The sequence below is a fragment of the Bufo bufo genome, chromosome 3 (genome assembly GCF_905171765.1).
Source record: "Bufo bufo chromosome 3, aBufBuf1.1, whole genome shotgun sequence".
In the NCBI taxonomy this organism is placed as follows: Eukaryota; Metazoa; Chordata; class Amphibia; order Anura; family Bufonidae; genus Bufo; species Bufo bufo.
In genome coordinates, this window is record NC_053391.1 from 479,819,540 (window position 1) to 479,844,808 (window position 25,269).

The 25,269-nt window shown below is 41.7% G+C and overlaps 1 protein-coding gene across 1 annotated transcript in view; it reads left to right on the forward strand.

The window, feature by feature from the left end:
• The window catches only part of TM9SF2 (transmembrane 9 superfamily member 2), a 49,800-nt gene extending 24,941 nt beyond the window's left edge, over positions 1-24,859 (forward strand). Inside the window, exons 5-17 of the mRNA XM_040425255.1 lie at positions 358-487; positions 1,630-1,754; positions 3,530-3,641; positions 5,168-5,247; positions 8,394-8,502; positions 10,946-11,078; positions 11,644-11,763; positions 13,917-13,974; positions 14,262-14,421; positions 17,865-18,016; positions 19,264-19,375; positions 20,815-20,986; positions 24,259-24,859. Of these exons, the coding sequence (XP_040281189.1) occupies positions 358-487; positions 1,630-1,754; positions 3,530-3,641; positions 5,168-5,247; positions 8,394-8,502; positions 10,946-11,078; positions 11,644-11,763; positions 13,917-13,974; positions 14,262-14,421; positions 17,865-18,016; positions 19,264-19,375; positions 20,815-20,986; positions 24,259-24,326 (1,531 nt within the window). The 3' untranslated portion in view covers positions 24,327-24,859. The remainder of the gene's footprint in view (positions 1-357; positions 488-1,629; positions 1,755-3,529; positions 3,642-5,167; positions 5,248-8,393; positions 8,503-10,945; positions 11,079-11,643; positions 11,764-13,916; positions 13,975-14,261; positions 14,422-17,864; positions 18,017-19,263; positions 19,376-20,814; positions 20,987-24,258) is intronic.
• The last annotated feature ends 410 nt before the right edge of the window (positions 24,860-25,269 follow it).

Genomic DNA, 25,269 nt, shown 5'->3' on the forward strand with positions numbered 1-25,269 from the left:
TACTGATGGCCTACCCTAAAGTTAGGCCATCAGTATTTGATTGGCAGGGGAGGATCGGCCGTGTAGTGGACAGAGCTGCTCATATTAAAGTGAAGTAGTGCTGCACTAACCAGCCCTGTCTACTGCACAATGGATGGATCAGAGTAGTTGCGGTGCTGACTTCTGGCTCGAGCTAATAAGCGGGAAGCGGAGCACCCACGATTGATGGACTATCATGAGGATAGGCCATCCATAGTAAAACCCTAGACAACTCTTTTAAGCACACCATCCAGCATTACAATCGTATGGTTTAGTGTGACCGTATAGTCACGCCTACAAGCTTTGTTTTACATTGCTTTTAATCCTTTATAATTTCAGGATCGTTGACAACATGCCGGTAACATGGTGTTACGAGGTAGAAGACAAAAAGAAATTTTGCAATCCTGGATTTCCTATTGGCTGCTACATAACAGAGGAGGGGCATCCTAAGGATGCGTGTGTGATCAACGTATGTATTGCTTCCATAGCTTAAAAAGTGCCTCTGTCAGCATGATCAACCCTATTAAACCAGACAGTAGGGTTGATCATTATGTTGAAAATATTACCTTTCTTTTGTCTGTATGTTGAATTGCAGCAGAGATCCCTGTTTTTATTTATGTGCAAATGAGCAAGTTCAAGCACCAAGGGGCTGGCCAGAGCCCTTGGTCAACACTTTTGTAACACCCCTGTGCACTGCCCACTCCCACCCCACTTGTGACGGGGCTAGAACTCTCATCTAGCCATGAATTCTCCTGTCTGTGCGGAGTTGGCATAGGGATTATGTACTTATGCAGTGGATCTACTGCTCCTTCCTGTGCTTACCAGACTTTCTTTGCAAGTGTTGGGGCCTAGAGGCAACTCTGTGCTTGCGCAATGGATCTGTTGCTGCATCCCGAGCACATCAGACCTACTGCACAAGTGCCAAGGCCTTGGGGCAACTTGCCGTTGCATAATGCACCTGCTGCTGCTTCCTGGGCCCCACGAAGCAGCATCAAGTCCTGTGCGCAAGCGCCAAGTCACTAAGCTGTCGCGGCGCAGGTGCAAGAATACAGGACTAGTTGAGGGGGTTTAGCCCTGTCAATCAAAGGGGAGTTGGGAGTGTGCAGAGCACAGAGATGTTACAAAAGTGATGCTCCAATGGCTCAGGACAGCCCATTGGTGCTCAAACTTGCTCTTTTGCATATAAATTAAAACAGGGATATGTCTGCAGCGAGTCAACATACAGACAAAAGAAATGTATTGTTTTAATTAGCATGATCAATCCTACCAGGCAGTATGAGTTGATCATGCTGACAGATACTTAAGTTGTCGAAGCCTGATTTCTTCCCTTACTTCTAAGTACTAGTTGCTGGAAGCTGTAAACCACTTTCTATAGTGAGGACAGCAGTCTGCCTATGTACCAGAAAAATGAAATGGTACATGTTTGTTTGCTGGATCTTCCAGTCAGTCACATTCACTGCAGATTGGCACTTTTGGCTTTGAGTATGGATCAAGTTACACTCAAGTCTATTGTATGTTGAGTATTGTAAAATAAAAGCACTGTAATATTTACCCATGTTTATGCTAGTATATAGTTAATTGTTTGCAATAAAAGTACTATTTTATTCACAGTCCGAATTTCACGAGAAGGATACGTTCTACATCTTCAATCATGTGGACATAACTATGTATTACCATGTTGTAGAGAATGAAGGGCAAGGATCAAGATTGGTAGCTGCTAAGCTAGAACCCAGAAGGTAAGAGAAATGCTTGGTTTGTAGAGAATCCTCTGGTGGTTCAGTATCTCCCGTTTTCTCAGTGCCATGTGATAATTGAATTTATTGGAGGTTTCTTCTAACTGTATTCACATATGTTACATTCTTTTTCTGGACAGTACAATAATTGCTTCCTTAGTTATTACATAATCATATTTTTGGAAATCTGAAGGATTACACGTACACGAACAAGTTAATTTACCAGCCAATGCTGGCTTAAAAGTTAAAGTACAGAATTGTCTGTTTCTACTGTTTCTACTTTAAAGAGGTGGTCTGGCATTTTCATAAAAATAAAAAAATATTTATTTTTAGAATGCTTTTAAAATAGTGACAGACGTAATACGCACCTTACTGATCCTCTACCTCTCTTATTCTGACATATCCCATGACTATCTTTGTACTTTTTGGTCCATGTCAACTGGGACATATGTCTAGTGAAATTGCGGGGCTCCGATCGGTTACCATGGCAGCCTGGACGCTTCTGAAGCTTCCCAGACCTGCCATGGAGGGCTCCCTGCTAAGTAGTGCACGAGGCACAGCTCAGCAGCGAGTGTGGTATAATCCCATTCAGTCTATTATATCTCTATTAGGGTGAATGGGAAAGGATCAAAAGATGCCAGGTTGTAGCCCCCTGAGGGGATAAAAAGTTAGTATAAAAGTTTATTTTAAAAATATTACATTTAAAAGTTTAAATTGCCCCCTTTTCCCAATTTTACATAATAAAATACATGAACAATAAGAAAATAGGTATCACTGCTTCTGAAAATGCCTGAACTATTAAAATTATTTTAAAAAATTAACTCTGTGGTGAATGCCGTAATGTGGGGGAAAAAAACCCACTATTTGCTCCCCCCCCCCTCCTTAAAATTTAAATTTAATAACAGTGATCAAAAAGTCGTACGTGCCACACAGTGGTACCAATAAAATCTACAGTTCACCCCGCAAAAAATAATCCCTCATACAGCTCCGTGAATGAAAGTATACAAAAGTTATGGCTGTCAGAAAATGGCGATACAAAGAAAATGTATTTTATTTAATTTTTTTCCCCCTAAGGATTATTATTTTTTTTTATATATTTTTTTTTAAACTCCTAAAACAAAAAAACCCTATACAAGTTTAGTATCCTCCTATACGTATTGAGACGCAGAATAAGGATGTCATGTTTGTAGTGCACAGTGAACGCTGTGATGTCAAAACGCCAAAAACCTTGGCGTAATTTTTTATATATATATATATATTTTTTTCCCTATTTTCCAATAACAGACTTGGTAAATTAAATGTAAGACCTACAAGAAAATATTAGGTCCGGGTGCACGGTTAACAGGTCGGGTCCCCAGCAGAATATAGTAAATGAACCGGCACTTCGTAATTTCTTTGCAAAAAAGATTTCTTTATTCGTCACCCATATGTGACGCGCGTTTCGGCACTGACATGTGCCATGGCTATCATCGCCTGTTGTCTGACAAAGGCACATGTCAGTGCCGAAACGCGCGTCACATATGGGTGACAAATAAAGAAATCTTTTTTGCAAAGAAATTACGGAGTGCCGGTTCATTTACTATATTCTACAAGAAAATATGTCTTAGTTTTACTCCGGCCGCCTCTCGGCATGTTTGCTGTGCTGCGGCCAGACCTCCCGCCGGAACAGCCTGCTGGAGAAGACTGCCGCTAGTGTGAACGTATGTATGTATGTATGTAATTTTATTTTTTATTTTTTTTTCCATTCATAAATTGTCTCCGTATTCTACTTTCTTTAGCTTCAAGCATACTCACCCTGACAAACCCGATTGTTCTGGACCGCCAATGGAAATAAAGAATACATACACTGGAGAAATTAAAATCAAATACACATATTCTGTTTCATTCGAGGTCAGTATAATGAACTATATCAATATGAATGCCGATAAGTATTACAGTATTGAATCGGGGCCTATATACAAAGAGCAGAGAGAGACCTATTAATCACGTGCCACAAAGTTTCTCTCAATCTTCACGGGTAACATGGTGTACACGTGGCACGGCAGACGTCTTATTCAGTCTCTGCTGTTTTTTTTATATACATTTTAAATGGCAATACAAAACACAATATAAAGTGTGGAAGAATATTTGAGCGATAGTGTAAATCTGCATATGTTCACTAAACGGTCTTCATCCATATTCATTGATGGTACATAGAGCCACATGGCTGGATGACTGCATGCAACTGATACGTTTCAGGGGATCTTCTCTGTGGACATTAAACAGGTTAAGTGTGTGTGTGCTTTTGGGGGTTAGGTTGGCTTGTAGACAAGAAAACCCCTCTAAAGTAGAACTCCCACAAAAAAAATGTATTCTCTGACCTGTTAGAAAGGTACATGATGCAGTGGTGTGCCAAGTTTCGGGGGGGGGGGGGGCATTCCGACAGGTGTCAGCTCTCAGTGGAATGCCAAATGCAATGAGTGCTTCCATCCGTACAGATGGAAGCACTCATTTCTAGAGTGCTGGGGAGCTGGCGGTCCTTTTACTTACTGAGCGTTTGGCTCCCCACACTCCTTTCCTCCTCCAGACTTGTGCACTGAATGGTGAAGCAGAAACCCGTCTTTTCCCTGCTTCACCATTCAGCCCTGCAGACACAGATCGCTGTGCTGGCAAGTGTAGGAGTAGCCCAAGAATCTGCCTGTGCGCTCCTCCTAAACACTGCTGCAGTGCGATCTGTGTCTGCAGGGGAGAGCTGGAGGCGATGTGATCTTCAGGAACGGGACAAGGTGAGTAGTTACTGTTTTTTTTTTTTTTTTTTTTAATATATAAACCCTGAGGGTCACAGGGAGAGCATTACTACTGTGAATGTTTTAAAGTATAGGACCTGTCCCGGGTGGCAAACACCTTTTTAGGCACGCCACTAACATGATGTAAACTGTAGTGAAGGTAATCGTTTCACCAGTGACTGTAGTAACCTCCCTTCTGAGCCTTAGCTGTGTCATGTGACCAGTAAGTCTGCTCTCCAACTGACACAGGACAGGAAGTCGGTTACTTCTCTATTCATTCCTATGGGACTGACATTGAGGCTTCCATAGGAATACATTAAGAAACAAACTTCCTGTCCACACATAAGATGCTGTTATTGGGAGATTCAGTGTCAGTCACATGACACAGCTGAGGATCAGATGGGAGGGAATAACTCACAACACAATCTCTGGTAAGAAGCTTACTTTTATCACAGTTTAGAGAATATACATTTTGTGGGAGTGCTTCTTTAAGGCCATGCTGTCACACTGCTGGCTGCAATCTTGTGGACATGATTTACAGAAGAAGTAAAATAATACCGCCACCATGTATATTTGGTTGTTTATAAGTTTATTCTATTTCATTTTTTTCTGGGCTGCATGTGACTTTCTTACTGTTTTGCTACTGTTCAGGAGCAAAAGGACATCAGATGGGCCTCCAGGTGGGATTACATCCTAGAATCGATGCCACACACACACATTCAGTGGTTTAGGTAAGTACATTTGTGTGTCAATCATGTGTAATTTTAAGATATAAAGGGGGTCTGTCACCAAGAAGTTCACTGTTAAAGTAGGCACACTGCTTTGTAGGACTCGCTCTACTGAATGTCACGATCCCTTTTAGTTTGTTGCAATTCTACATTTAATCCATATGCAGATGAGCAGTTAAGTGCACCAAGGGCCACTCTTGTTCCAAAAGCATTCCTCTGACAGCCTCTCTCTTGTAATGATGTCAGTCCTTATAGTGAAACTAAAATTCTATATTTTTTATTTTATTTTTCCATGTGTACGGGCCGTGATACTGACCATTTTTGTAATATACCTAAATTACTGAAATTGTACATTTCTATTAGAATAATGGCTTTAAAGCAATGCTTTCTTCTGTTTACTTAACACTGTCAGTGTTGAACAAGTCTCCACAGTTAAGTAAGTAGAAGACAGGGAGCGTTGCTTCTGTTCATAGACAGCTATTTTCTAATAGAAATGTACGATTTCAGTAATTAAACTATATATTAAAAAAAAAATGGTCAGTATCACTGCCCCTAAACATAAAAAAACAGTTACACTTTAATCAGTGGTACTCGTATCGTATACATACAAACATGCCTTTTGTGGAGCTTTTCTCAGGAGTAGCGCAAATATTAACTTTTATTTTGTCAGATTCTGCAGAAGGGGTTCTTAAGTCCCATAGTGAAACTTTTGAGTACTCTGGGCAGATAAAAAAAATTAAATAAAAAAAGGCATATTTTTGCCACATATACCTGTTTTTCATGTGGGCACTTTCCTTCCCCTGTTTTTGGCATCATGGCATTTATTTTATTGTGAAAGTGATATTTTTATTACCACAGCTTATTGTGCTGACTCCTTTGAAGGTGTAAGGTGTATTATAGGGATGGAGAGGGAAGGAACAGTGTAGCAAGTAGAGCAAGCCCCAAGAAACCTTACAGAGAAAAGTATGCCGAGTGGTTGGCAAGGCCAGCAGGAAGCTGAGGAAATCCGGAAGTAAGCCAGTCAACATCCTGCCATGATGCAGGGATTCCGAGAACAGGGGAAGGAAAGTTTTTTTTTGACCTGAAAAATAGGCATATGGGGCAAAATATATGCAGTGTTTGGGGAACTCTAGGCAAAAAAAATCATTATGGGACTGGACAACTGCACAAGGTGATGCAGGGATTCCGAGAACAGGGGAAGGAAAGTTTTTTTTGACCTGAAAAATAGGCATATGGGGCAAAATATATGCAGTGTTTGGGGAACTCTAGGCAAAAAAAATCATTATGGGACTGGACAACTGCACAAGGTAGAGTCACTGTGAAGCGCTTTCTGCATTGAACTGCTTAATGGCCCATCCCCCTGTACTCTGCATGACAGCTGTAGTGGTCTCCTGGTTGGGTGATACAGCTGGCTCAGTACAGAGGGCACTTCACAGTGAACAGAATCTGGCAGAATAAAAGTTCATAATTATGCTACTTCTGATGGGAAGCTCCACAAAAGTTGCTGACGGATTCATTTTAATCTCACTAGGATATATAACTTGCAAATAATAAATCATTAAATTGCAGATGTGAATCTCTGGCTGTAGTTATCAGTGCTTCCTGGAACTGCTGGATCACCAGTATAAGGGCTTATTCAGATGGCCGTATGCTGTCCGCATATGCGGCTCCATATTTTTTGCGGATTAGATGCAGACCTATTCACTCCTATGGGTCCCTTTTCTTCTGTTCTACGGCTCTGCAAAACAAATAAAACATATATACTTGTCATTGAAAATCAGGATGTGGCCCCACTATGGGTCCACAAAAATGTGGAATGAAATCTGTTTTCCGATCCGCATTTTTGCAGCCAGCATACTGTTGTCTGAATGAGACCTAACACTGAGAGATGCAGCAAGTTCCTACTCTTTCTGTCAGAGCCTCCTGTAGTCTATTTTAACTGCTGGTACAGCGGCAGTCATAACTGGAGGTACACAGTAATTAATGTAGCACATTTTATCATTGAGGGCAGGGACTGGTTTCTTAAGGCCTCTTTCACACGACCGTTTTTTTCCGTGTACGGGATGTTTTTTGCGTTCCGTATACGGAACCATTCATTTCAATGGGTCCACAAAAAAAACCCCAAAAAAACGGAACACATACGGAAATGCATCTGTATGTCTTCCGTATCCGTTCAGTTTTTGCAGAACCATTTATTGGAAATTTTATGCCCAGCCCAATTTTTTTCTACTGTATATGCCATACGGAAAAACGGAACGGAAACAAACAACAGATCCGTGAAAAACGGACCGCAAAACACTGAAAAAGCCATACGGTCGTGTGAAGGAGGCCTAGGGCTGTATTACACAACGCGATTCTGCTGGTGATTTTCGGGAAGGAAGCGTTCCTGGCAATGGCCTGCACTCTAGCAGAGGAGACGACCTCCACAGCATGGAGAGGAGCGATAATTATACCCTCACTTGTCTCCATGCTGTCCAGTTGTTGGCCGGCAGCAGATCGTGATTAGACACCATGATCTGCCGCCAGCAAATGATCATTTTTAAATCTGTCAAAAGATTTGGCTTGTCCGATGAACAAGTGTTTGCTCGTTCATTGGGTAATTAGCAGCAGTATTATACAGCCAGATCATCGCTAACTAGTATTACTATGAATGCTCGTTAGCAATGATTGGCCCGACAACTGCCTGGTTGTAATACAGGCTTAAAGGGGTTTTCTCACTTCAGCAAGTGGCATTTATCATGTGGAGAAAGTTAATGCAAGCCACTTACTAATGTATTGTTATTATCCATATTGCTTCCTTTGCTTGCTGGATTCATTTCTCCATCCCATTATACACTGCTCGTTTCCATGGTTATGACCACCCTGCAATCCAGCAGTGGCGGTTGTGCTTGCACACTATAGGGAAAAAGTGCTGGCCTGAATTTCAGGGTGGTCGTAACCATGGAAATGAGCAGTGTATAATGTGATGGAAAAATGAATCCAGCCAGCAAAGGAGACAATATGGATGATAAGAGTACATTAGTAAGTGCCTTGTATTAACTTTCTGTACATGATAAATGCCACTTGCTGAAGTAAGGCAAAAAAAAAATTGCAGGTTCCGATGTTGCACTGATGTGTATTGATAACACGTTTCTTTTATGTTTCTTCAGCATAATGAATTCTTTAGTGATTGTTCTCTTCCTGTCTGGTATGGTTGCCATGATTATGTTGAGAACACTGCACAAAGATATTGCAAGATACAACCAGATAGATTCTACGGTAAGTATGTGCAAATCAGAACCATTATATGGGTAATTCTGTACAGTCTGTGGGGAATAAGCCCATAAAATTTTATTTTTTTATAAATATAAGTAAAAAAATTAATAAACTTTAACCCCTGGAGATCAGAGCCTAAAATCGGGCATGGCTCCCTGTGCCCCTGCTGCCCTCTGTGCGGTCCACCACCCTCCATCTAGCTGACACTTTGCTGCAACGACCGAGATCAGCGCTGGCACCCATCCCCGGCGTGTAACTCCTTAGATGCCGAGGTCAGTAGCCACCTGCGGCATACATGGGGTTAACAGAGGGAGGGAGCTCCCTCTCTTCCCCATCTGGCCGCTGCAACTGGATGCCTTACAAAGGCTGACGGTCTGATCAGTGTAAAACTGACAGTACTATACTCTGCCATAGAAGAATATTGTTGAGTATAGTACAGCCATCAATCAGCCCCACTGGATCTTCAAGATCCAAGCGGCACTCGATTAAAAATAAAAAAAAAGTGTAAAAATATATATTTTTTTTTTTTATAAAAATGTAAATGAAAAAAAATTTCTTTTTCCCACATCCGCTTATTTATAAAATGATTGATAAATAAACTATACATGATTTGTATCACCGTAAGAACCCGAGGTATAAAAGGATCATGTTACTAATCCCACGTGGTGAATGACGTAAAAAAAATAATAATGAAAACCAATGAAAGAATTGCTGTTTTTTTTCACCTCACCCAAAATGATACCAATACAACAACACCTCTCTCACAAAAAAAACAAACTCGCAGCTTCATTTGTGAAAAAATTGGTTATGGATGTTAGTATATGGCAATGCAAAATATAACCTATTTTTAATGGAAAAGTGATTTTTATGCTGCAAAAGTAGTAAAACCTAAAGAAACAATAAAAATTTTCTATGGCCACAACCGTGTCAACCCACTGAACAAAGTTATCATATATAACGCATGGAGAGCCTCATAGAAATGCATTAATGCTGAATCCGGACCCAAGTGTTCCGGCAAAACGGATCTGGTTTTGCGGTCTGCGCATGCGCAGACCTTTTTAAAAATGAGAAAAATTAAATAAATACCGGATCCGTTTTTCCGGATGACAACGCATTTGTGAGACAGATCCGCATCCAAAACAGTCTCGCCAATGCATCCGTTTGCGTCCGGATCCGGCAGGCAGTTCCGGCGACGGAACTGCCTGCCTGGAATCCTCTCCTGCAAGTGTGAAAGTAGCCCAAGATAAGTAAAAGTGTTCCAAAGTTATTACCACATAAAGTGAGACGTGTCGGATTTGAAAAATAGGGCTTGGTCATTAAGGCTAAAACTGTCAGCAGAGGCGAAGGGTTAAAGCTGTAGCAATGGGATGATTTTTTTATAAAAATGTTTTACTATAATTACATGATGTGCATAAAGTTCCACCAATGTGTGGGACAGGATGTGGATGAAGGGAAAGGGTAAGGCTTATTGGTTTCCTCCATTAATCCAGAGAACGGATAGGAAACCAATGAACCGATCTGCCCCAAAAAAGGGAAAATTTCCTTTCTGAAGCGGTGACCGGATCAATATTCAGAATAAGAATTCTTTACATTTACATAAACGTTCATGTTTTGTTGTAAGAAAGCTCTTGTAGTGACTAATCCCAGATTCTACCGCTATGTTCACACAGTGAATGGAGCTAAACCTGTAGTGGCGTCTGTCTGTTGCCAGTGCTGGCAGCTGCTCAGTGGGGGTGCAATCTGATATTGATGCTCTATCCTGAGGATAGACCATCAGTATCGAAGTACCAGAAAACCCCTTTAATCATGCACCCCCAGACTTTTCTTCTTAAGGTAGAAAACTATATAATTCTTTATCTTTTTCTTCATAACCTAAAGCCCATTTGCCCAGTACCCCTATTTAAAATGGGCATCACAGCTGCCTTGCATCAATACCTTGGCAATGTACCAGTCTCTGGAGAATCTCTAAAAACTATGGACACACATGCCGAGAATTGGCTGGATGAAAACCTATTTGTCTGCCCGATTCTCAAAATATATGGCGGCTTGCGGATCTCTGCCGTTCCCCATTATACTTAATGGGGCTGGCCAACAACGCTGTTGCTTCTGGCAATGCCAAATCCAGAGAGAACTGAACTGGCAGGCTGTTCCCTGTCGGAATAGCCTGCCGGATCTCCGAACGCTAGTGTGAAACTAGCCTAACACGTATATACTTGTATGTAATGAAATCACTATTTTGCCTAAGACCCTGGGGCAGATTTTATGAAAACTATCTAACAGAAAACGGGCTTCATGAAAAGCTGTGCTGTAATTGGTGGCTTTGGGCAGTAGACCTTTTATTCCTTTAGACAGTTTCCTAAATCTTCCCAACTGTGTCATAGAACATTTATATGATGTATGTGGTAGATGTGAATTACTATACAAATTGTGCACGTTTCCTATACAGGAGGATGCTCAGGAAGAGTTTGGTTGGAAGCTGGTGCATGGTGATATTTTCAGGCCGCCCAGAAAGGGCATGCTGCTTTCCGTTTTTCTTGGTTCCGGCACTCAGATCTTAATAATGACATTCATCACGTTGTGTAAGTATGCATTGTCAGGAGTCTGTTAGGCTGAAGGCTAGTAATATAATGGCTTATAGGAACAGAATCTGTACAGCTTTTCACCCTATAAGATGCACCTAGGCTTCAGAGGAGGAAAAGAAGAAGAAAAAATATATCTTATCAGACCCCCAATGTTAATCCGCCCTCAGGTCAGAGCCTGTTAGACCCCCAATGTTAGTCAGGCTCCTGTTCAGACCCCCAATGTTAATGAGGTTCCTATTAAGACCTCAGATAAGACCAATCAAACCTTAGATCAGATACCTAATTTTTTGATCTGAGGTCTAAACCACCGCTACAAGCTAGATAACGTGCACGTAAACATTGAAGATGCCACAACACTCACACAAGTGCCGCAGTCTCTTCTTATCTTTTCTTATAACTCTGTGCCACTCTAGTATTCCTACTAGAAGTGTACAAATGAATTGCCAGCAGTCTGAAATAAAGGTTAATCTGGGTGTTACCAGTTGGGGGTTTAGTAAATCTGTTTGAAGTATCTCTTTATAAGTCTGCAGTGCGTTTACTTATTTATTTATTTTTTTTTCAGTTTTTGCATGCCTGGGATTTTTGTCTCCTGCCAATAGAGGTGCGCTAATGACTTGTGCTGTTGTCCTGTGGGTGTTGCTTGGTACTCCAGCTGGTTATGTCGCTTCCAGATTCTACAAATGTAAGTAGACAAAACTGCAATAACGACTTGCTATATTCACCACATCCATAAAGGTAGATCTCCCTGTATTCATTGGGGCAGATTCATCAAAGCCTGGCTGTGTACACTAGGCACGATGCTGGATGCTGTGGCTGATTTATGACTAGGTGTAGCATGTGGCCGTTCATGCCCCTGACCCAAAATCTACGCCTACCCCTGACTGGCGTAGATTTCAGTCTTCTCCACTAGAAAACTGTCTCATTCAACAGGTAATAGAATCATTTGAACGGACACCTAAATCATTGGTTGCTGCTAGCAGATGGTGCTGCCGATTTTTGTGTGGGAAGGAGCGATGGCATTCGGGATCGCTTCTCCTCATACTGTGGAGGGGATCATTGCATGTAAATGTAGCAGTCTTTACTGACAAGCAAGTGATTGTCAGGAGGAAACAGTTCCTTCCTGATAATCATCTGCTCCATCGGACCATGTAGAGGGCCTTAAAGGGAATGTGAGAAAATGACCCTATAGGTCAGAAAATTACCTATTGTTTAAATCTCATTTGTATGTTAAACATATTTTTTAATAATTTGATATTTTTAATTTCCTTGTTAATATATATTTAAACAAAAAACATAAAATCCTGCAGTTTTTACACTGGTCACGAAGCCGAATACCGTAATTTTGCCCTATAAGACGCACCTAGGTTTTTGAAGATGAAAATAAGAAAACAAATATTTTGAACCAAAAGGTGTGCTTTTGGTGGGTTTTGAATTAATGGTGGTCTGTGGATGGCACTGTTGTGGGGAGGGGGGTCTGTGGATGGCACTGTTGTGGGGAGGGGGGTCTGTGGATGGCACTGTTATATAGGTGTCAAAAAAATAAAAATAGGATTGCATCACTTACTGACTATTAGAAGTCCAATGTGAGCGGCGGTGTCAGGCCCGGCCCCAAGGTCCCCACAATCACAAAGGTACGGTAAGTATAGGAAAAAACAGCGTCACTCCAATCCTCAATCCAGTCGTATATTTATTGACTCCGAACCAAAGCAACGTTTCTACTAAACAAGTCTTTTTCAAGTTCCTATACTTACTGCTGTATATGTGTCATCCACAGGGCCCGCTCACAGCAGTCTTCATATCTAAACTGTAATCATCCTTAACCTCTTGGTAACGTTAAAGTAGCTCTATCCCGTGTACTAGTACTCCTTATCAAACTCCAGTAGCATGCAGGGCGGGCGGCAGCGTGACATGACTCCCTCACGTCACGCGCCTGCTTCATTAATAAAGTGGGAGGAGCAGGTGCGTGACGTGAGTGAGTGGCGTTACCCTGCCGGCCGCCCTGCATGCTCCGGGAATATGATAGTAAGTACTGGTACACAGGATAGCGCTACTTTAACTAACGTTACCAAGAGGTTAAGGATGATTACAGTTTAGATATGAAGACTGCTGTGAGTGGCGGGGCCCGATGTAAGAGTACAGTGACTGCACCGGGCCCCACCGCGATTCCAACAGCAGTTGCCGACCTCCAGCCCCTCCTCCCTCCCTGCTGATACATCGCCACGCTGTGCAGCATCGCAGCCGGTGATGTATCAGTGTTAGCATAGTAAAAATGGCAGCATTCGCCCCATAAGACGCACTGCCATTCCCCCCCCCCATGGGGCGAAAAATACGGTAATTAGTCTCCACAGATCACTTTACTGCCTATCTATACACAGAGGTGAGATCATTATAGGCAGGATTAGAATGACAGATAAGACAGGATCCACCATTCACAGTAGATGATTGGCAAAGCATATCTATTCTTTCCTCCTACAATGACCTCTGCACAGGTCGCAGAGCATGACCAGAAAACTCTCCCATAGAAGTCAATAGGGTCAATTTTCTTAATGCTTTCTAAATGCTGGCAAGATGGCCGCCCCCATACTCCTGTTCAGGAAATAGAATAAAAAAATCTGTAATCGGAAAATAAAATCTGATTTAGAAAAAAAAAAACTGTGTTGCGATCTAGTTTTAACTGACAGATATAAATGTGGGTGACGCATTCCTTTTAAATTGTAGAAGTGTCTTCTGCAAAGTAGCCTCTCTTCTGACCCTCCTTGTGTACCTCGTGCTCAGCATTTATAGGAAGTGGGCTTGTTATGCATCGTGATTACAAGTTTATCTCTGTCTCTTTAGCGTTTGGTGGGGAGAAATGGAAAACCAACGTCTTGCTGACCTCCTTTCTCTGTCCTGGGTAAAGTATTTTACAAAGCTATTGTAATTCAGATGCCATGAAGTGATTTGTAGATGGCTGGTGAGGCATGATGTGTGTGTGTGTGTGAAGAACATGCGCAAAGTGAACAAATGACCCATGTAAGGGATGAGGATACAGACAGACGGGACTAGTCATTGCAGAGCCTACCCGCTGTTGTCATTTGTGTCATTTTGCTGTTAAACTGATCTGAACGTTGAGATAAGAAAACACTTTCTCCAAAATATATATATCATCCGAGAATTTTTGTTGTCATTTTTACCCTTTAGGATTGTATTTGCCGATTTCTTTTTGATGAACTTAATTCTCTGGGGAGAAGGATCCTCTGCTGCCATTCCGTTTGGCACCCTTGTAGCCATCCTGGCATTGTGGTTTTGCATTTCTGTCCCCCTCACGTTTATTGGCGCTTATTTTGGATTTAAAAAGAATGTAAGTGCAATGTCCTGCTATTCATGTTTGTCGTCTATTAGACATCTCCTCCATGCTTTAGCTGTATAGTTTATTAGCAATACACTGCTTAAAGGGAACCTGTCACATTGTATGTGGTGTCTATAGGCAGGAGGAGCTGAGCAGATATATAGTTTTATGGGATGTATTACTTGTAATGTATTCATTTTATATCTGGGCTTTGACACCAAGATGGCGGTCCTATCAGTGATTGACATCCCTCCTTCTATCACTGTGTGTACAGATAGCTGTCAATCACATAGGACCAGAATGAGCAGGAATTTAAATGAATGAAATAGAAGTTACACTGAATTCCCCCCCCCCCCCCCCCCCCCCCATAAAACTATATATCAGTCTGCTCAGCTTCTCCTGCTCTTTAGGTTACTGCCCATTTTCATAGTGACAGGTTCCTTTTTAAATAACTTTTTTTGTGCCTAAAACAGTGTTCCTCAACTCCAGTCCTCAGGGCCCACCTACCGGTCATGATTTGAGAATATCCCACAGAATGAATACCTGTGGTAAGTCCTGATGGATGGACCCTAATTATATCACCTGCCCCATACTAAGGAAATCCTCAAAACATGACTGGTAGGTGGGCCCTGAGGACCGGAGTTGAGGAACCATGGCCTAAAATATATCAAGGCTTCCTGTTCTTTGAGTGCAGGTGCATGGGCCATAGACACAATGGACGGGAGAGGACCTCATTGGCTTTTATTGGAGAGTTTTCTAGACCTACTCTCTGATTTGTGCAGAGGACAGGAGGGAGTAGATAAGCTGTGATATCAACTGATGCTCAAAATGAGACGGATTAGTTATCTTTTCACATGCTGCTGAAAAATACCCAGCATAAATTGACTTGTGGGTTTTTAGTCAACATAAATGTTGAAAGGAGGGGGGAAAAAAAACAAAACACAGTGATCCCAGCAGCAATGCCACTAAAAAAACAGCCCCTTTTTGGTCAGTTTTTGCAGTGGTGGGTTTCAGAGAAACTCGCAGCTAAATTTCCATGATGGAAAATCACCAACAGACTCACAATATGGGAACATATCTTTTAAAGGTGCTTTCTGGCTTCAGAATATTGATGGTGTATCCTCCGTATAGGCGATCTGTATCAGATCAGTGGTAGTCCCACTCTCAGCAGCCCTGTCCAACAGCTATAAGAAGAGGCCGTGATGCTTAAAAGCGCTGCAGCCTCTTCAGTGTTTAAGGTGCTGTGCAGGGTTAATACATTTCCCTCCCATTCAGGCGAACAGGGTGAAGCTATAATTATCCTGAACCATTGCCACTTTGTAGAGTGGATGCAGGAAAACGCTGAACAGTCTCCAGCACTGGCATGAGCGCCCTGTGCCACTCAAACAGCTGATCTGTGTGTTGAGCGTGAGACCTCCACCAATCTTGGGGCTCGTTCACATGACCGTTCGTGTCCCGTTCCCGTATTGCATACAGCATTTGATTATCCGCAATACACGGGCATCGTTCCGTTGTCATTCTGCATCATGGATGCGGACCCGTTCATTTCAATGGGTCAGCAAATCCGGGGATGCGGAACAGAAGCACAGAACACTACGGAAGCACTACGGAGTGCTTTCTGGGGTTCCGTTCTGTGCCTCTGCACCGCAAAAAGATGGAACATGCTTTATCTTTTTGCGGAACGGAGGGATCGCGGACCTATTCAAGTGAATGGGTCTGTGATCCCCCATGGGCCTGTCCCACGGAAGGTGCCCATGCATTGCGGACCACAATTTGCAGTCCACAGCACGAGCACGGGCTTCACGTGTTCTTGTGAACGAGCCCTTATACCGATGACTTATGCCATGGACAGGCCATCAATATTCCGAAACCAGAAAAATAAACCCAGATGTGTGGCACAGGTGATAACGCTACAAATTAAAGGGACACTTTCATCAGAAAGGAAAATTTTATAAAAAACTAAATATTTATAGAAAATATTTATTTATTTTTTAGCATTTTTGGCTGATTTTTCTTCATTTCGGCACTAAGCCTTTGGAAATTAAAGTTAAAATATTGTTCTTCTGTAGCAGTCGGACTAATTTATAAGACCTCCTATATAAATAGGTAGTTTATTGTCAACTTACTGTTGCTATGAGGGAATGTTATCTGCGGGGTAATCCTCTTTTTATAATAGGTGTAGAATTACATACAATAGGCAGTATGACATCTCTGTTGTTCACTTTGTAGGCCTAGAAAAGGCTGTCCATAAAAGAGCACTGCACTGATCCGTATAATGTTTGATGCTATGAGTCTCTACAGGGGGGTCTCTCTAGTCACAGGGATGGCCTGGCTGAAAATAATGTTTCTGCTGTGCTAAAAGTCCAAACAAAAGAGCAAGTTAAAGAGCCAGGACAGGTGGTAGAATAGATGGACTTCAAAAAATTATATCCAGAAAAATATCCACCTGTTTTTATTTACAAATATTGAATATTCACATATAGGCAAAACATTTCCTGGGGGTGTCCCTTTAAGGACTCATGCACACAAACGTATTTTCTTTGTGTCTATTTCGGGCTTTTTTGTGGACTGTATGCGGAACCATTCATTTCAACGGACAAGGATAGAACTGTTCCATTAGGGGCTAGCTGTTCCGTTCCGCAAAATCTGGAATGCACACTGACGTCATCCGTATTATTATAATTTTTTTTGTAAATCTGTTTTTGCGGACTGTAAAATACATACGGTCATGTGCATGAGCCCTTACTGTAGGGTCATCTCAACTGCAAATACATATTTTCAGGGTACTTGGAAATAAAACCACAAAACAAGGCATTTGAGATCTCCAGTAACACAACACGCGCCGCAGCCAATCTATTTTCCATAATCAAGAAGGATTAGATTTTCTGCCCTTGCTGACAGCAGGGTGCCTCTGATTGTGTGGTCTACATGATTGAGGAGCAAATTACTGCAGAATTGTTCCTTTCCCACTAGCAGGACCAACAGATTGTATCACCTCTAGTCATGAATGGAGGAAGCTTGGTTTACAGCTATTTCTATAGAGAAGTGTTTGAATATTCTTTATAACCAAAGGATATTTCATGTATAGCAGTAATCCATTTGCGGCTGTTAATGTGCAATGGGTGACTTTGTGCTGTGTCTGCTATGTATTCGGCTTTAACCCCTAACTGGCAGATGGTAGGGAAATGTTGATTTTAACGCAATCATTTGTAACCAGCAGGTGAGTAAGGACTGTCACCTTAGTGCAGATAGATTTTTAACTACAGGCTTTGATGGGTTCAGCTTTTTGTGCCTTTTCATATTGGGTTTGCTATTTGATGTCTACAGTAGTTATTTGCCACCATTAGAGTCAGCATGAACCCCAGAGGAAAAAGCTTGCAAATAGGATGGCAGTGAAAAACGGAGATTTTAAATGGCTCTGTAATAGTGCATTTGCTTTCTCTTCTTTCCTTTAGGCTATCGAACACCCAGTCCGCACCAACCAGATCCCTCGGCAGATTCCCGAGCAGTCATTTTACACAAAGCCATTACCTGGTATCATTATGGGTGGAATTTTGCCCTTCGGGTGCATCTTCATACAACTTTTCTTCATTCTTAACAGTATTTGGTGAGCTGATTTTCTCTTCTGACACTGTGCACATTTCTATTTCACTCTGATATCGCCGAGGAGAGGACACGTGAGCTGTGATCTAGTTAAGATGGGAGACAAGTCTTCTAGATAGAGGAAGGGAGAGACATTACTTGGGAACCATGAATTAAGGACTGCAAGGTCATCGAACTCCCAGCCACCCGCAGTGAAATTGGTTTATGCTGTAATTTTCTTTTCAGGTTGATGGCAGTTACTGGGGTTCCAGTTTTTATAATCCGTATAAAAAGCCTGTAGCTTCTTTACGTATTTAGATTGCTCAAGCGATTTAACACTCGAGTCGTGGAACAGCTATAAATGTAGTATTCTCCCTATTAGTGTAATGAGGGTGATGAGCTCCGTAGACTAATGCACAGGAAGCACATCTAGCAGAATAGACCGTTAAATGAATCCGGTTTCTCGTTGCCTCTTACAACATCTTTCTGCCATACACCTTCAGTAACGACTGGCCAAATTCCTATATCGCTAATCATCCCGGCTCTCCTCTACACATGTAATGTATGCTCTGTTCGGGCCAAGTGTGCATGTGTTTTCAGCAGGGAAAGGGGAGTAAGCTGCTGTCATTGGCATGTTAAGATTCAACATGCCCAACCTTTCTGTGCCCCAACATCATTTGGTGGGGGATCATCAAGATGCCCTCCTAAAGATAGTCTGCCATTTGCCCCGAAATCGGCAGATTCCTCCAACTTTGCAGTTGTGTATAGACACCTATGGTATGTTAGTGTGTTCACACAACAGATTTTGAGAATACACCCACAAAATTCAGTGTGGAATGCGCATTTTTATTTTTTAACGCAGTTTTTGACTTTTTTATTTTTTTTAATACACTGGGTATTTACTTCAGTACAAAACTTCATTTTCGGACCTCGCAGACACTTACCGTCTTTTGGCGCATCCTATTCATTGCAATAGGAGATTCAGTGTGGATCCCGCCCTAAGATAGGGCATGCTGATTTTTTTCCATGTGGCTCTTCCCAATGAAATGAATAGGAAGCCGCTTTGACGTGTGATTTTGAGGTGGAAATGCACCAAAATCGGCGCCAAAAACTCTCTGTAATCCGGCCCTTATAGGGTATTGGAGGTCTCTCAATCCATATCTGAGAAGCAGAAAAAAAAACTGATGAAATAAAATGACTTGTTTGTAACACTTTGCACAAATTATATAGTGTCTGATCTTAAGCTTATTGATTTCTCTCTGTTTCTTCTAGGTCCCATCAGATGTATTACATGTTTGGGTTCCTGTTCCTTGTATTCATTATTTTAGTTATTACGTGCTCAGAAGCAACAATATTACTCTGCTATTTTCATCTGTGTGCAGAGGTAGGATCTTACAGTTTACATCAGTGCTGAATGTTTGGGGTTTAGTTATACCATTAATTGACTCTTAAAGGGGGTTTTCTCTTGAAGACAACCTTTTTTGCAGGCCAGGTTGGTCCATCTCCAGAAATGACAAGAATTTTATTATTGCGGGGAAGCTGGTAATCTTCCATGCAAGGGGAAATGGTAATATAATTCATGGCTAGCTAAGTCTGCTATAGTGAGAGTCACACTCTACTGACTTATTGAAGGGGGCCCCCATGATGTCCAAATTCCCGAAACAGGACATGTGGAAAGGGCTTTTCTCAGTGACACAACCCTATTTAACAAATTTTATGCAAGGGACTGTATTTAAAAACAGTTTCTCATCTTAGGGATTGTTGGAGATAAAAGAAAACTCCCCCAGATGTAACAAAATAATAGTAGATTATATACCCAGCACTTTAATCCCCTGCTGTTTCTAGTTCTTAAGCTCTGGTCCTCACATCTAGTTTCCGCTAAGAGGCTGGAGGGGTGATGCAGCTGTATATGGCATGTGATCGCTGCAGCCAATCTATACCGCTGAGGCCTATAAACAGAACCTGGAGGGGAGAACTGGAGCTGCAGCGCTGATTGTCCAGGATTAGAAAAACATGGCTGATTTCTTCTTAAAAAAAATAGCACCACGCCTGTTCATGGTTTGTGCTTGGTATTGCAGTTGAGCTACATTGGAGCCAATAGAGCAGAGCTGCAATACCTCACTCAACCTGTGGACAAGTGTGGTGGTGTTTTTGGAGAAAAAACAACCATGTTTTTCTAATCCTGGACAACCCTTTTAAGTATGTTATTTTATTTTTATGTCATGTTTTGGGCCCTTTTGGAGGAGTTTTGTTAGAACCTGGTAACTTCTCAAACGGAATTTCAAGTAGTGATGCTGCCTCCAATGTGTAGAAAATGTAATATACACTTTATTGTTTCTATAACGTATTTTGGGACCGTACCTTTCCTTTTGTCAGTTTGTTGTACTATGTAGCTATTGAGATAGAAAAGCGCTTCCTTTACACAGCAGTCTCATAAATGGTGAATTTAACATTGGGCACTAGCAGTCACCCAATCGCACAGTGAAATCCGGGACCATGGTTCTCATGACCAAGGAGGCCACAGCGCCCAGTGATCATATATTTGTCATCTATGCCAGGGATGTCCAACCTGTGGTCCTCCAGCTGTTGTAAAACTACAACTCCCACCATGCCCTGCTGCGGGCTGTCGGGGCATGCTTAGAGTTGTAGTTTTGCAACAGCTGGAGGGCTGCAGGATGGGCATACCTGATCTATGGTAATAGGTGCTTTCTGTGGGCCAAGCCTTTAAAGGTTGCATACTATCTGTCTAAGGAACCAGATATATATATATAATATTATGATGGTGATCTAATGCAAGTCTTATTTTACTTTTTTCTCACCTAGGACTACCATTGGCAGTGGCGTTCATTTCTCACCAGTGGCTTTACTGCAGTTTATTTTCTTATATATGCAATTCATTACTTTTACTCCAAATTGCAAATTACGGGGACGGCTAGTACCATTTTGTATTTTGGCTACACTATGATCATGGTTTTGATCTTCTTCCTTTTCACTGGTAAGTTCTTGTTTGTACAGTTATGAAGTATACAGATCTTCCTGATTCCAGTTACTGAATGCTTCGTTCCCAGCATGTTGAAATTGTGTGTTTGGTGGAGCAAAGTCTTCTCTGTAGGTCTTTTTCTGCCAAAATTAACCGATGCATAACTGAATGGAGCCGTTTGTTTTTTAACATTCTAGTCAATGGATGACTGACACAAGTGGAAGATGTTCCATTTGTATCTGTCATTCAGTCCATTAAACTGATCCACTTTTTTCTCTCTTCCTCTGATCAGAATAGGGTTTCGGGCACACTACCGTATGTATTTTGAAGTCCACAAAAAATACGGATGACGTACGTGTGCGTTCTGTATTTTGCGGAACAGAAGGGCCGGACCCTAATAGAACAGTACTATCCTTGTCCGTAATGCAGACAATAATAGGACATGTTCTATTCTTGTGCGGAACGGACATAGGGAAACGGAATTCACAGGGAGTAACTTCCGTCTTTTTTTGCGGACCCATTGCAATGAATGGCTCTGCATATGGTCCGCAAAAAAAAAAAAAAAAAACGGAATGGACACGGAAAGAAAATACGTTTGTGTGCATGAGCCCTAATGGAAAATTGAACACCGATGTGAATTGAGCCTTAAAGGGGTTATGCTATGGTTGATGTAAAAGAAAAATGAAAATCAGGCATCATATAGTATATGACAATACCTTTCTAACAGCTAGAACCAGCCCTGAACCTCACATGGGTGCAGAGATCTCCACATTCACTGCTCTGCTAGATTGTCTTTATCTCAGGGGACATGTCCTTTCTGCTGCAGCTCTCACATATGGATGGTGGCAGATGAAGCTTTAAATGGAGCACGTTCGACCAGCTCAGTGAGACGGACAAAAAAATAAGGAAAAGAACAAACAGCAGGTGGCGCTATACAGATTTTAATGAATAGCTCACTGGCTATACTAAATTTTTAATTGCACGCAATTGCAAAAGTATTAAGATCCAGGTGCTGGTTTGAAAAATATAGAATGTTTTGTGACACAACCCCTTTTAAGCCGTTCATATTGTGGGATAAAATTCATAGAGCAAATGCAAAGAAGTCATTATTTTCCTATTAATGTCAGTAATTACCCTCCACTGAAAAATCAGACCATTATAGCAATACAGCAATGTCGTGTGCCTTACTAAAGGAAATGGTAGCAGTCGCGAACAAGGTCCCTAAGCTGTATCTGCAGTGAGCACCATCCTGGTTAATTTGCTTTAATGTGAATGTAATATGGGCCCTGGACTGATGGTGGCATAGATTTCTATGATGCTGTTAGTTCAGGTCATTAGGCCGAGACATTCTGCAATAATACAGACCCAAAAACTAGCCTATCACCTCTCCTGACATGTCTGTTTTTGAAACTACTTGTATTCCCCTCGTAGAAACCATTCTGGAGCATCTATTCTTATGACTATATGTTGTACCATTCATCTGTTGTTCCTACTAGCAATGTATGAATTAAGTGCCTGCAGTTTACAATGAAGGTTCATGAATAGCACAACGTAGAGATATATGCAAAGATTATCTAGAATTCTTACATGGGGAATGCAAGTAGATATTAAGAGATGTCAGGAGAGGTGACAGGTCTTCTTTAGGGTTCATGCACACGACTTTCATATCGGATGTGGACCGAAACCATGGTCATGTGCATTCACATGGCTGATGTCCATGTGACATCCCTGTTGCATTTATTTATTTTTTGGGCGGATCCATTGTAACAATGCCTATCCTTGTCCGCAAAACGGACAAGAATAGAACATGTTCTATCTTTTTTGCGGGACAATGGAAGGGATATACGGATGCTGACAGCACATGAATGTGCCCGAATCCTGTCAGCAAAAAATACGGATTGGATGCAGACCAAAAATATGGTCGTGTGAATGGGGCGTTTAACAGAGATGGGTCTTGAGTACAAATGCAAACCCTGTAAAGGGCTCCTACACCTCACCTGTACTACTGGTCTCATATACAGCAGATGGACCCTTTTGAGGTTTTTATGTCATGATTGTGACTGCAAACCTCTGAACCCTCTATTGTTACAATTCTGTTCCTAATTATTGAGATGAGCTCTGTAATTTTCCAGGGGTTTCTGATTCCTAGCACCCTAATGATCAGTTGTATTCTACAATCTTCACATCTTCGGCAAGAGCAGAGCTGCAGAAACTGTGCATTTTGGGTGTTTGGTTCTGGCAATTGGCAGGGGTGCCAGCAATCAGGAACCCCCCCTGTCTGATATCAGTAATAAGTCCTGGAAAACCCCTTTAAATGTTCATTAACTTAACTATGTCTCATTGGTGAGAAATGTCTAGTTCCCATGTTATCAGTCATTTACTGCCCCCCTCCCCTTGCTAATTGCTTTTCACTTTGCAAAATGCCTTAAACCTCTCCAAGACGGGTGCATCTCCACAGGATGATCATATTACACATGTCAATGCAAGTCTCTGGAGAGGGGAGGGCGTAGGAGTGAGCATCGTGAGACACACACAGACAAGCAGACTGCTGCAGCTACATGGGCGGAGATATAAACTTCAGGTTATTACCTCTATGTAATGTCCTCCATGATCCTGAGTAAAAGAAGGTTAGAAAGCATATTCTCCTCTACTTTCTGTGTGCAGTGGATGAAAGTTGGGGCTCTTTCACACCAGCGGATGCCATGCTGATAATCTTCTGCGTGAAAGAGAGCCAAGCCCCGTTTCGGACAACAGAGACACGGAGCATTAACATGATTGATAATGCTCCGTGCCTCTCTGATCTTTTTACTACAAAATCACAGAGAGATCAAATTCTCACTGTGATTTTTGTAGTAAAAAGGTCCGAGGCAAAGAGCATTATCAATAATGTTAATGCTCCGTGTCTCTGCTGTCCAGAGCGGGGCTTGGCTCTCTTTCACGCAGCAGATTCCATGCACGGGATCCGCTAATTCGAAAGAGCCCTTAGTCTCCACCCACCAGATCTAAGAGAACTGCTACAAAATGCCAGATACAAGTGATATAATGGCCAGAAATGGTGTTGTTCCTCATGTACACACACTGCGCTATTGATTAATGCAGAGTTTGCTGAAAGGTTAGGTACGGTTTAAGTCATCAGGTGCACATAGACAAGCTGGTGAACATCCATGGACAGAGTTGGCATACATGGCATTACTGGTTTGTGAATAAAAATGAAGATTGCCATTGGGAGTTTTATGTATTTTATTTTCATTTTGTTTAAAAATAAATATTTACCTTTTTTACTTTAGGAACAATTGGCTTCTTTGCCTGCTTCTGGTTTGTGACGAAGATTTACAGCGTTGTTAAAGTGGATTGAAAAAAAGCCTTGTTGAAGAACGTGATGGAAAAAGTGACTGTGAATGAAATGAAGACTTTACTTTACAGTATTGCCCCCTATTTGTGGGAAGGCAGATCAGTCCATCGCAGCTTCTGTTTTTATTTTATTGAACCTTTCCATTGCAATGTTCCAACTGAAGGATCAGCTTGACTGTGTATGCTTCTGTAGATCTAGTAACTGCCGTTCTAATGTCTGCAGAGGGGAGCTGTATGTATTGCACAGATATCAATGATTAATAAAATAATATGGCTGTAAATACAGTTTTGCTTTTAGACTCTGGGATGGGATGTGTTGTTCTGGAGCACAAGCAAGAACCTGTGAGATTTGTTTTCTATAATGTATTCCTTTTAATGCTGGTTGGATTTTATTTTTTATACTGGGTGAAACGTCCTTGCATCACTTTTTCTCTTGATGTTTATATTCCCTTTAGTGATTTGAAGACTTAAGAACTCTGTGCCTCCAAGTCTCTGGATTTTTAAATTTATAATCTTAATAAACAGTTTAAGATGGAAGTGTTTTTTACTTTTGTGGCAGATCTGTTCTGCCGGCTGACGGAGGACAAGTACCTGGACTTGTGTTGCTGGCATGACAGTGGCACCGTCATTTCTTTTCCATTGTATTACGGTTACTATACTCTAGCGCTGAAAACGGTGACAGGTCCACCTCCATTAACATCTATAGAAGTTCAGAGAACAGTACAAGCATATGTGCATGCTGGACGTTGTACGATCACACCAGCTGGGGGCTGCTGACCCATGACTGAAGATAATCTAGTGTTTCAACTCATTAAGTAATATGGGGGTCTTCTCGGAGAGAATACAGTGCCTTGTGGAGCTCTGTAAAGTAGCACAAAGTGCCCATGGCTCTGTAATTTGAAGATGTAGGAGCCTTGTGTCATGCACGACATGGTCCGTGCTCGTGG